The sequence below is a fragment of the Microcaecilia unicolor genome, chromosome 3 (genome assembly GCF_901765095.1).
Source record: "Microcaecilia unicolor chromosome 3, aMicUni1.1, whole genome shotgun sequence".
In the NCBI taxonomy this organism is placed as follows: Eukaryota; Metazoa; Chordata; class Amphibia; order Gymnophiona; family Siphonopidae; genus Microcaecilia; species Microcaecilia unicolor.
The window spans coordinates 305,575,696-305,589,536 of NC_044033.1; the positions used below are offsets into that span (position 1 = coordinate 305,575,696).

The 13,841-nt window shown below is 41.6% G+C and overlaps 2 protein-coding genes across 5 annotated transcripts in view; both read left to right on the forward strand.

Annotated features, from left to right (window-relative positions):
* The window catches only part of LOC115464636 (dual specificity protein phosphatase 4-like), a 71,647-nt gene extending 65,662 nt beyond the window's left edge, over positions 1-5,985 (forward strand). Inside the window, 1 exon segment of the mRNA XM_030194999.1 lies at positions 5,834-5,985. Within this exon segment, the coding sequence (XP_030050859.1) occupies positions 5,834-5,985 (152 nt within the window).
* Positions 1-13,841, forward strand: part of FIGNL2 (fidgetin like 2) — a 158,512-nt gene that overhangs the window by 133,837 nt on the left and 10,834 nt on the right. The gene's annotated exons all lie outside the window — the stretch shown is intronic.

Here is a 13,841-nt window from a genome sequence, read left to right on the forward strand (position 1 = left end):
CGGGGCAGAGACGGCTGGCTGGCTTGAAGGCTTCACACCACGAATCCACGAACCCTTCAGCCTCAGCCTGGGAGTGACGTCAGATGGCTTCAGGCTTCAAGGCTTCAGGCTTCAAGGCTTCATAGAACGTTGTCCTCAGAACGTTGAGGGTGCGTTTTATTATATTAGATGTGAAATAGTTTAGTATTTTAAAAGTATGATGGCCAATTTATTTGTTTCTCTAGGACGGCAACTCCAGTAGTTTGGACATAAGGGCAGTGCCAGGCGAACTTCAGTCTGTGTTCCAAAAATAGCAAGGGAAGATCAGGACTGTTCTAGGAGGGCTTGTGTTGGGGTACTTTTGATTATTGACTTTATCAGAATATGTTTATGTATTTGTATTCAGCCTATAATTAATTTGGGGGTAGGGGTGCATTAGGGGCCTGAAGATTTGTCTAGGACACCAATTACCCTTACACTGGCCCTGGATTTCTAGAAAAAGAAACAGTATTGATATACATATAGAGTTTAGGGAGGGAATTTTTCAGTTTTCAGGCCTTGTGGCTGGAAGTCTTACATTTCCGTCCTCTGCCAAGTTTGAGAAAGTCAGCCATGAATTGTCTATCTACTTATACGGTCTGTGCTAGAGCTGGTGGTTGGGAGGCAGGGATAGTGCTGGGCAGACTTATACGGTCTGTGCCCTGAAAAGGACAGGTGCAAATCAAGGTAAGGTATACACAAAAAGTAGCACATATGAGTTTATCTTGTTGGGCAGACTAGATGGACCGTGCAGGTCTTTTTCTGCCGTCATCTACTATGTTACTATGTTGTATTGAGGTTTAGTCTGTCCCCATACGCTTTATGATGAAGACTGCTGACCATTTTGGTAGGTGCCCTTTGGACCCGACTACATCCTGCTTATCTTTTTGAAGGTGCGATCTCCAGAATTGTACACAGTATTCTAAATGAAGTCTTACCAAAGATTTATAAGGAAGCACTATCACCTTCTTTTTCCTGCTGGCCATTCCTCTCCTTATGTGTCCAAGCATTCTTCTGGCTTTTGTTGTCACCTTTTCTACCTGTTTGGCCACCTTAATATCATCAGATAGGAACACCCAGGTCCTGCTCTTCTTTCATGCACTGAAGTACTTCACCCACTATCCTATACCACTCCTTTAGATTTTTGCAGCCCAAATGCATTACTCAGCATTTTTTTTTTTTAGCATTAAATCTTAGTTGCCAAATTCTAGACCATTCTTCAGGCTTTGCTAGATCCCTCCTCCTGTTATCCACAATATTAGGCATGTCTGCATTATTGAAGATTTTGGAATCGTCCCAAAAGAGACAAACTTACCAGACAGCACTTCTACAATATTGATTACAAAAAAGTGTTAAAAAGAACCAGCCTAAGAACTGGTCCTTGCAGGCAGCACACCACTTGTATGTTCTTTTCCACAGAATGAACTCCATTTACCACTACCCTTTGTCACCTTTCACTCAACCACTTTCTTACCCAGTAAGTCATTTTAGGGTCCATACTGAAGGCACTCTGTTTACTTATATTATTGCTTATGTGGGAGGCGGGGCTGGTAGTTGGGAGGCGGGGATAGTGCTGGGCAGACTTATACGGTCTGTGCCCTGAAAAAGACAGGTACAAATCAAGGTAAGGTATACACAAAAAATGGCACATGTGAGTTTATCTTGTTGGGCAGACTGGATGGACCGTGCTGGTCTTTTTCTGCCATCATCTACTATGTTACTATGTTTTTATGTGGAACTGTGTCAAAAGCTTTGTTTAAATCTACATACACCTAATCTAGAGCTCTCCCTCGATCCAACTGCTTGGTCACCCAGTCAAAGAAATTAATCAGGTTTTTCTGACAAGGCCTACCTCTAATAAAATCATGCTGTCTCAGGTCCTGCAATCCACTGAATTCCAGAAACTTCACTATTCCTTGTCTTTAGAAGTGTTTCCATTAATTTACTCACCATAGTGGTCAGACTAACTAGCCTGTATTTCGCAACCTCCTCTCTACTTTTCCACATCCACCCTTGTCCACTTTTCCAGGACCAGTCCTGAAAAGGTTCAGCTTTATTTGATATACTGCCCTTTAACCAGGCTGTCAAAGTGGTATACATAGTAACAATTAAAATAATCCATAGATAGTAGAAAGTTATGAAAGAAGAGAGGCAGAAAAAGAAAGAGGTATTGCAATTTATAAAAGGAAAAAGAGATGGGTGCCAAGGTACAGAAAAAGTTGTGTTTATCAACCCAAGACTTCGGTAATTACACAGCCTTAGGACCATATTAAGGTAATTTGAAAAGGTATGTTTTCAGGGAGTGTTTGAACAACTAATGAGAAGATATCATACGCAGATATGATGGAAGGCATTCCATAAAATTGGACTTGTAATACTGAACATGGAATTCCAATATATGTCCAAAAATATGATGGAAAGCAGGAATACCCAAGCGATTCTGGTCTAAGAAACGTAAGGTCTGAGTATTAATGTTAAGTAACGAGATAGAGAGGTTAGTCAGAGAAGTGAATTTTATGCACTAATATTAGGATTTTGTAGGTAATACAGGTTTTGATCGGCAGCCAGTGTTCTGCTCTGAGCAAAAGAGTAACATGATCAAATTACTTGCGTCCAGTGATATGTTTTATGGAATATTTTGCATGAGTTGAAGTTGTCAGAGTTCTTTTTGACACAGTCCTTTGAATAGAGTCTATTCAAAGGATTGTGTCAAAAAGAACCCTGACAACTTCAACTCATGCAAAATATTCCATAAAACATATCTCTTTGGCCGCGCGTAGCTCCCCCTCCCCCTCCCTCGCCGAGGACACAGAGACAGACATTCCTCAGTGGCTGCACAGATATGAAGCAGGGCCGGGTAGATCTGCAAAAGTAACGGCAGAGGACACTTCCCCGCCCCGGCCCTGCACTCTTCCAGTGATGGAACGTGGAAAAAGAGAGGAAGAAAACTAATGCTTTGCACCACCGTCTTCTGAACCCTGTGTCACTGCGTGTTGCTAAGACTACCGCCGCCGAGGACCCACATCCCACTGCCGGCTCCGCCCCTTCATTCCCCTAACCCAAGGAGATTGGATGAAACCTCCTTGCCCTTGCCTAACTTATTCCACCACTGAGACAAGACGCGGCCGCTTCGACGGAGGTAATCAGCGCCGGCAGGGAGGACATGCGAGGGGATGTTGGGTGGGCGGGCCTGGGCCTGTCCAGGCCCACCCCTAGCGACAGCGCACGTGCCAACAGAGAGGGTTCTGCGTGCCCTCTCTGGCACACATGCCATAGGTTCACCATCACTGGAATAGAGTGTTGCAGTAATCCAAGTTGATCATGAAGGCGTGAGTAAGTATATGTAGTATTCTAAGTTAAAAGTACTGTGGAGAGAATAAATGTGTCACAAGCTATGGAAGCATTTCCTGATAATTGAAGAAATGTGAGGATGGAAAGTCAATTTGGAGTTGAAGATAACTTCCTAAGATTTTAGTACAACTGATGATTGGAATTTTGATATTTGAGATGGTAATAGCCTGAAGTTGCTGATAGCCAGATTTTATGGAAAATAGTAATGTTTTTGTTTTGTTGATATTAAGTTGTTGTCTAGCCATGGTGCCTGATTTATGGTCAAGTGCCGCAATAGCTTTAATATGTTCTGGGTCAAAGGCCGCCAAAATTTGAATGTCATTCACATATATATAAGAGCTGAGTTCTAAATATTGTATGAGGGTAGCTGGTAGGTCCAGAAATATGTAGAAAAGTGTAGGTGCCAACAAAGAGCCTTATGGCACACCACAAGTAAGACCAAAATCTTCTGACATAGTATCTTTCCAGAGGCTTTGGTAGGACTGACACGTAAGATATCACAGAACCATTGTAGAGCTCTGCCAGTGATACCTATACTGGGCAAACCTGTCTAGGAGTAGCTGGTTTATCAATAAGTCAAATGCAGCAGGAGAGTGATTTTTGTCATGATCTGGTCATCATTCCTATAAGAGCTATCTCAGTATTATAGTTCTTATGGAACCCTATCTGATTTGGATGTAAAATATGGGTATCCTTAATGAATGAGGTGAGATTGTTTAAGACCAGATACTCAGTAATCTTTGACAGAAAAGGCAGATTCGAAATTGAATGATAGAAATGTCAGAGTTGCCAAAGTTATGATCTTTCAATCATGGTCGAATTATTGCAGTCTTCCTGACAAGAGCCTTCCATGAGGCTCCTGGATACTATAGCATAGATAAAGGGGTTCAAGAGATCACTAAATCTAGTGAATAGCAATTAGGGTCAAGGATCATGAGGTGCCGTACTTGTTTTGACAGCTTGTGTGACGTGTAAACTGTAAAGAGTAGGGATATTAAAAGCTGCCATTGTACTCCCGAGTGGGGGCTGCCTGTGCTTGAGCTATGCTCAAAAATTTTGAGAGGTGAGAAGCATGACAAAGATGGTGTTAACTATGATAGCACCATTAAATTCCTCCATTGTCGTTCGTGGTGATGTAATTGTCATCTCAGGAGTTGGAGTTATCTGTAAACTAAGGTTGTCTTTTGGATTTTAAGTGCCTCCTGAGGCAGCGCCAAAGTAGTAAAAGTAAGTGCCAATGATGCATTCCAAGTATGGGCTTGGGCTTCTAGAGGAAGTTTTTCCAATTCACTGAGATCAAGATTCAGATTGGTAGTTAAGCTTTCTGGAGTGATAGTAGATAGATCTCTGTTATATCTCACTGTGCATAGGAGCTGGCTCTGTGGGTGCTTGAGCACCCCCAATATTGAGAAAATTCCATGCATATGTCCAGGGAGGGGTTATTTCCATTGGGATTAGCACCCCCAATAATTTTGAAAAGTTGGCTCCTATGTCACTGTGTAACAAATTTTTACAGAAGTTGTGTTTGGCTGCATGTTTCAAGTTTTATTATAACACTTGGCACGTTGATTCCAAACCCACATTAGTGTACTTTTTTTGTTTGTTTTGGTTGTTTGTTTGTTTTGTTTTGTTTTTTTGTATTATCAAAATCATTAACTCAAAACAAGAAACCAGAATTCTTCCAGGGCATGAATTCACCGTATGAGTAGTCTCTAAACATAGATGGCATCAACATGTGTAGGAAAAATACAGCAATAAAACTGTTGTAAGTATTACTACAGTTAGCTGAAGTCAAATTTACCAAATTTACCTCTTCAAAAGTAAACTGTAATTCAGTTTTGCCTCTTGTGACTAGAGATGCCATCTCTAACCAAAGCCCCAGAATTGATTGAGCTACGGAAGTCTCGGATGCAAATGTCATTCGAGCTCCACTATTCACACTCCCGTTTGGATTTCTTTAGACCAAACTTGGGGGGTGGTAGTGACAAACATGAGGAGCATTTCGACCAGGATATTCAAGCAATGAAAAAGAGATATCGGAGAAGATGGAATGCAGCCCCAGATGTAGTGTCTCATCTTCTCCAATATCTCTTTTCCATTATTTGAATATCCTAGTGGAAATGCTCCTCGTGTTTGTCACTAACACTACCAAGTTTGGTCTAAAGAAATCCAAATGGGAGTGTGAATAGTGGAGCTCGAGTGATATTCACATCCGAGACCTCTGTAGCTCTTGATCAGTTCTTCAACCAGATCCTTCTGGTTTCCTCTTTTTGTTATTTCTTATGAAATCACTATTTTCTTGAAAGTATTCCAAGCTCTGCTTTCTACAATAGTCAACATATCTTCCAACTCCTGTGATGTCGGCATTTGTTTGATCTTCACACCAACAAATATGCCTCCAGAAACTATTATCGGACATCTTAGAAAACATGTAACATATTTTCTGAAATGTTTTTTCCATTAGGATTCAGTGTTCTGACAAACTGTGTCATTAACCCCAACTTGGCATGCAGTGGTAGAAGCAAGATTTTATCTACTGGAACTAGGGAATTGTACTTGACACTGAGAACACCAGGCTGCAGTTTGCCTCTCCACAGCAGGTCTCTTCTAATGTAGAGACACAGAAAGCAAGGATGCTTAGTATAGCCATCTTACAGTTCCAGTAGAAATCCTGTCATCTTTAAATCTCCAGAAACATCCTACTTGTATTCATTAGGCTTAACCTTTTGCAACAATGTCTTCATGTTCTGGTAATCTTCTTTGAGTTGCACAGTGTGACTCGCAGGAATCGATGGATGCACATTGAGATTGTGAAGCAGCACTGCTTTGAGATTCCTTGGAGAGCTGCCAATAAAGGTGCATCACTCTTCTGGTCAGTGTTTCTATCAAATGCTACATGACTCTTCCAGAACACGGATACGTTGCAACTAGTATCCAACAAATCCCACTCTTTTAGGCATGACGTTAATTTCTCTGCACTGGATTTGGTAAGTCCGAAGTCTCTCACTAAATTGTTCCTTTTGATCAACATCGTGTCCTTCCCAATCAGCATCATGTTCTTCAGTTTCCTCAGCAGTTTCTTCAGCTTGTTCATTAAAGGCAAGCCTTCATTTGAGGCATTGGAGCAATAGAAGATATAATATTTAGATACACACAAAAAATTTTTTAATCTGTCAGCTTCTTCTACTTCATTATATCCACCATGAAGAAGAGCAGTCATCCAGTAGGCTCCCTCTGTATTGTAAGTATAGCAAATGGCATACAGTCTTCTGCCACAAAGCCATCTTTCCAGTTTTAATAAGATAAGGTGTCCATAATTTGTCCCGATCACCCAGTGGCATCCCAAAGTATAGCTCGTATGTGATATGAAATTTCATGCCTTGAACTGTTGTATATTTCACTTGTTTTGGTCTAATGAAGCTACTGGTGAAACATGAAATCGTGTTGAGGAATTGTGCTGAAGTATTCAGCTGGTTTACAACACGATGGATTGTTCTGCTTTCTTTATGCAAGTTTTACTACTTTTGAATTGATGATAATGCTGGACATCACTTATCATGGAATAGAACGTAACCTACTGAGAAGATTCTAGCTATAGATTACAGATAGTTGTTTTTTGTATTAAGATCCTTTGAGCTACAATGTGCCCAGACTTTTACATGATAGGGTTTGTGTAATGATTGAATTTGGCATTTACCAAATCCTTTGGGTGAACATGCAACACTATTTCTGAGTACCATTCTTACTTATCAAACCATATAAAAATAGTATATAATATTATTGATTTAATAATTTTGTCATTTTGTTGTTGATTGTGTGAGATCTTGTTTTGTAGCCTCTATCCTTATATCGTTGATATAACTACTATAATGCATACATAATAAAAGCAGTTGGGCAAAAATTTGCAGCCTCTAGTAGCCATTGTCATGGGAAAAAACTGGCTCAAGTTTCAGTCAATGTCTTCTGTTTGCTATGTTCTTCATGTTATGTCACTTCCTGCTTTGTCACTTTTGGAACCCACATGACTCATTTCAGTCTGTTTTGGGAACCAATTTAATTTCATGCACAGAACTGGCAAACACGTTGGAACCCCCCCCCCCCCCCCCCCCCCCCCGTAAAAGTTCCTGTAGCTTAAGTCTATGTATCTTGTGACTCTGGGAACCCTCCATTGCCCCTAGTACAAAATAAGTACCGGAATATATGTAAACCGCTTTGAATGTAGTTGCAAAAACCTCAGAAAGGCGGTATATCAAGTCCCATTTCCCTTCCCTCCCTTTCCTTTATCTACAACACACATATGCAAAAGTCCTTTAGATCACAGTTCCCACATTTCTGTCATTTTCTGTGAAGATGTTGACAGTACAGAAAACAGCACCATTAGCATCAGCACCCTGAAATCATATTTAAAAAGATAAACAAATAGAAATATTTATCTACATTTTTTTTAAAATGGGGGCAGGACTGGTTGGTAAGGGAGAACAAAGTACACTCGGAGATGCTGCATCCACTCAAGAAATACCAAGTCCAGGGGCATAGACAGGCCTCAGGATTTTTGGGGTGGGGCCCTGAGCCCAAAGTGGGGGAGTATAAAAATTTTGCCCCACTATGACCCTGTATGCCTGAGCTGGCAGAGGCCCCAAATCCAACCTGCAGAAGCCCTCTTCCAGATAAAGCCTGGTGCTTTTCCTGGGCCACCCCTGCACATGCTCGTTTTTCACAAAATAACATACACAGGAGAGGCCCACTTCCTGCACAGGCTCAGTTTTTGTGCATTCACAGGGGACAGGTCTCCCTCATACATGCTGAGTTTCACATAAAAAGCATATATGGGATTGGGGGGGGGGGGATGCCTCCGTAGCAGGCTTTGTTGAAAGAAGGCCTCTAACAGCAGGGTTTGGGGACCACTTCCAGCCAATGCCAAAGACTGCGCCTCAATTTGAGGGGAGCCAAGTCCCTTCCATGGCTACGCCACTGGCCAGGTCACACACATTGCATGTATCTCTCCTGCATCTGGAGGAGATCTGAAGCTGTCATGCATTCAGGGCCTCCAGAAAGCAGGTTGTTGGCTTCATTAGAGCTTTCTAACTGCTAATACACAAGACGACAGGGTGTGGAAATTTGAAAAAATGATGCAGCCAGAAAATCCGTACACTCTTGTCTGGCTGTCACTCTCCACCTCTCTCCACTTAGTACTACTACTCAAGTCTCCCTAGGCCTTAACCACAGGAGAGTGGCACCAGCAAGCTGGCCTGGCACTTTTCAGCTTGGAGGCTCCTATGCTGCAGCCAATTGAAATCCCTCTTGAACATGTGATTCTTATGCAGATGATAGCAAACAGGGCTGGCTTTACCACTACCAAATCAGGCGGCCACCTAGGGCAGCAGCATTTGGGGTGCAGCAAACAGCAGCTGCAGTCAAAGTAAAACAATTTGATTCATCTGGCTATCAGAACTTAAGAACCATCAGCAGATATTTTACCTGCTGGAATGGCTTCTAATTTTCAAATAGCCCTATTAGCTGATAAAAGCCATTCAGTGGCTTTTGAAATTGTCCAAGAAAAGGAGGAAGACAAAAACTGCACCCAACAGTCCAGGAAGACTAGACAGTGAACAGTAGACACAAAACTCACACAGTGAAGTGTGCAAACAAGGATGTTAAAAGTTTTCTTTTCTTAAAAATATCACAGGACCTGACACGGCCTGTGTTTCAGCCTGAAACACCAGATTGTGTCTAGAACAGCAGCAGGAGGGCGAGAAATAGGCGGGCAGTCGACCCTTGGCCACCAGCAACAACTGGAGCAGAGCTGCTTCTGTCACCTCACAGATGTCTTAGATGATTGCTTCTGTGATATAGAAAGCCTCAATAGCTTCAGCAACCACTGGATTTTTCCAAAGATATAGAAACTGCAAGAGAGAGAACCTACTTCAGATTTTATAAAGCTAACTTGAAGAGACCTTGTCCTTTCTGGGCAGATGATGAGCATCGTTCCATTAAAGATTGTCATGTAAATTTCCAGTAGGAATTAAAGCTAGGAATTGCAATAAATACTCTGAAGCAAATAACAACAAAGACATAGAAGCTTGTAAGGATGCTAATAAACTTGGAGCAGTAATCGGTATATTGAGGTTCAGTCTAGATGACATAGGTGCAATATTGGTGAAAGAGGAGCAGAAATTCATTGTTGGATTTAATACTGTCACACCCTTTGGTTTAAGCCAAGAATTGGATCTCGGACCATTTAAAAAAATTATTTCCTCAACTATGGGGCATTGTCCGGTTTTACGCTGAACTCGACACTAGGTAATAATGGCATCACCTTAATTATTACCTAGTGTTTGCACGAATTGGCAGGGGCCATTTCCTCTTCAGTGGGAAGACCATGCATTAAGATATCTAGGAGTATTAATCCCAAATGATGTGAGCACTTTGTACACTATTAATATTACACCTTTATTTCATGATAACCTGTTTGAGGCTGTAGGTGTGGTGCCATTATCTTCTTTCTATGTGGGATAGGGTCGAACTGTTTAATATGATATTCATCCCGAAGTGGCTTTACGTTTTTCAAACGCTCCCTCTCTTTTTGTACCATCAAGATGAGAAGCAATTGAACCGAGACCTACAGTATAAATGGCAGGGTAAGAGGCCTGAAATGCCTGTGACACAGCTGTAGTTCCAGAGGACCCATGGGTGAGTGGGCCTACTTAGTCTGCGCAGGTTAACTGTAGCTTATGTGAAGAGGCATATTAATGATTGGTATAGAGGTACTCAAGATTATTCACTTAACAGTTTTAGTAACAAATTCGGTCCCCAAGGTACACTTTATTTATTTTATTTTATTTATTGGGATTTATTAACTGCCATTATGAAGAGATTCACCCAAGGCGGTATACAATAGGTACAGTTTTACATCAGACTTCCAATTCTGTTAACAGCATAACAGTACAAGTATAAACATAAATATAATGAACGAGGAAACTTGAAAACAGCAAATTGAAACCTAATCATACCATGAAACAAGATCAAAATATATTCATTTTAACAGCACTGAAATTCAAATAACAGAGATATAGTACGATGTAAGCATTATTGTGATGGAATAACTAATAAGCACACAATTAGAACATTGCTATAATACTAATGCTTTTTTTTACGATACAGCTTACCATATAGCTGAGGGGCCAAATGCAGATATATTCACTTCATGCTTCAGACGGGTTTCCTTCAAGTACATTTAAGAAATACCTTATTTTGAAGGCAGGCAGGACGACTTGGAGATGGGTGTGCAAACGTTGCCATTTTCTTTCTTCTGTTACCCCACTCCCCTTTCTTTCTCTTTGTGATAATCCTGATTTTCTTCCAGGAGCAGGACTAACGGTATTTGATACCTGGGCAAGGAAAGGTATTAAATATCTATTGCAGGTCGTCAGTGAGGAGAGCAAAATGCACACGTTCTCAGAACTCAAGCAACTGTACCGTCTCACAAATCCACATTTCTTTGGTTACTTGCAATTGAGACATTATATTCATTCTATAGCTTGGGAAAATTTGACAGAAGATGTTCAAGAGAGACACTCATATTGGGCTCTCAACAGTGAGTCCCATTATTTCACCATCGTTATTTATAAGATATCACTGAAGATTTGGATTATTTTGCCTTGGCCAGCTCTTGGAGTACAGATTTACAGTTGGTCCCAAGAAACAGCAAGGCAAACGATCCGCAAACTCCAAAGTGGAAAACAACCAAGCAGATCAGTAGTAGAAATACACAATCTTTTATTAATATAGTTACATAAAACAAAATTTGCCCAACACAGGCCGTGTTTCACCCAGCAGGGCTGCGACAGGGGCTACTTAGTAATCCTTACTGCAAAATGCTAGTCAAAGGATGTAGGTTCCAACAATTGGTGATCTACCGTCTGTCAAACATCAAAGCCTCAGAGTATAGCTGTGTCGGGCAATTTTTTTGTTTTATGCAACTAAATAAAGATCGTGCATTTCTACTATTGATCTGCTTGGTTGTTTTCCAGATTTACAGTTGGACATTTCCCATTCCATGCAAGCTTTTATTCTTTCTATGCATAAATGAGCTATGTCAGTGCCTCGTTGAGAATTGCTTTATAAATTTGCACTCTGATTGTATATGTGCTCACAAATTTTTCAGTAGTAGCTCAAGGTGAGTTACATTCAGGAACACTGGATATTTCTTTGTCCCAGGAAGGCTCACAATCTAAGTTTGTACTTGAGGCAATGGAGGGTTAAGTGACTTGCCCAGGATCACAAGTAGCAGCAGTGGGATTTGAACTGGCCACCTCTGGATTGCAACACCGGTGCTCTAACCACTAGGCCACTTCTCCATTCACTTCACCGAGCAGCTCGGGTAGGATTTAATATCTTGGTAACGCGCCCTAACTGCCACACTCCAGGAGCTACTTTTGGAAACATGTTCTGGTCCTGTGTAGTAGTGCAGAGGTTTTGGACAAACTTTCTGGCCACTATCGTTTGTGGACTTTTTCTGTAGAGAGTTCACATCTGATTTTATTTGATTCATATACTTTTGATGCTGGAGGTACTGCAGGGGGGGGTAAGGCCTTCCTCAGGGTGGCAGTTATGATGGTGATGAAAATGATTTTGTTTGATTAGATCTCCATTGTGGAGCCTTCTCAGCAGCAGTGGCGTTCATACATGATTTATCAGAATCGGCTAGAATGCCCTCGACTTCGTGATTTTTGCAGATGTTCAGGGATCTAAGTTTCGTGCCACTTGGGAATCTTTTTGGGACACATTGTCTGTGCAAGCCAGGAGTCTGTTTCTAAATATCTGATAGAAATACTGTTGATAGTGATGATGATATATAGCTTTGTCTATCATGGTGCCAGAGGGTGGGGGATGGGTGGAGAGGGCAGGGAAATAACTTGTATACTGTTAAAGTTGGTGGTGGTGGTGGTGTTTGTTATATACTGAAACACTGTTCTGTATTGTTTTAAGTAGCATTGATCAATAAAAATGATTTACACATAAATTTATTTCCTCAGATATTCTAGACACGATTTGATGACACCGCAGAAAGTGTATAGAGTTCCTCCTCGGGCAAATAAGATATTTAACACCATATTGGTTTTATACAGAACATTCTGGACTACCGATGCAGGCCATGGCGGGTCCTGTGATATTTTAATAAAGAAACTTCTTAACATCTTTGCACACTTCACTGTGGGTGTTTTGTTTACTCACCACTGTCTATCCTTTTTGGAAATCGTCATCATTGCATATATAAATATAAAGCAAAGTTTTGTGCTTTTATTTATAGGTTTGTTCTGGGATGGGAGATGTTGGGATAATTGAGTTTTAATTCTGAAAACTAAGGTGGACCCAAAGGCATGAAAGATAATTGAGGGAGAGCTGCAATGCTGAAGGTTCACCTGTGGTATCTGATACCTTTGTCCCAGCTTTGGATATGAACCCAGAGAGCTTTACCTGCATGGCGGGCATTTGGTCAGCTGGCTGCGGCACAAAAGGAATTGAGCTGGATAGTGTTGGGCAGCAAGCTGAGACCTGGATGGGGAGTGAGGAGATGCAGAGTTGATAAGAAACCGGAAGTGCTAGCTTAGTGTGGTGTCGGACTTTAGTTGGGGATAAGGGGGCTTCTGAGTTGCTTTCCAAGGACCTGGAAACTAAGCAGAAGAAATCAAAGCATTGGTGCTGCCTGAGAGTGGGGTGGAAGTGAGCGCAGGGAGTTCAGCACCAGCCTTGGAGAAGTGGGTAGAAGAGGATTGTTACCTCATTCCAGGCTGACCAAACACATTTGTAGTAATGATGAGCTTAAAGAAAATCATTGGAACTACAATTCCATTCATGCAATGGAGCAGAACTAGGACCAGATCAGCCTACTGGTCAATCTAGGGTAAACTGAGAATCCTAGATTGGAAGGAGAGGAGCTAGAGTGTGAGACACTGGTAGGGGAGAAGAGAACTGGGAGCATGAGGGTGGCCAGACATATCCCCAGACACACTGCCCCCAAAAATCTCACTCTTTGGGATGAATCACCCTTGATGGCTCTAGTTTTCAAAAGGAAGCTGTGCAATGAATTAGCTATTGAAATGCAGAGCTTCCAAGTTATCCTGTTCCAGGAGGGAGATGTTAAGGCCAGTCCTGGATTTCTGACTTCATCCTACTGCATTATGGGGCCTATAGCCCTGATTTCAATGGATAGAATCACTGGCCACAAATCCCATACAGCTTTGAGATGTAAGTTTTTAAAACAGGACTGGCCAGAAAGTTTCCCTTCTGGAACTGGGTAGCTTGGTGGCTCAGAAAATGAGGCAGTACCATTATTTTCTTCCCTGTCTGTAATTCTCCCCAAGCTCCTAGCCTTCCAGCCTTGGCTCTCAATTGAGCACACCTGAGCTGTGCGAGATTTTGTTTTTCACATGGGGAAGTGTAAGTTAGGGCAGATGTTCAGCTGTGTGCAA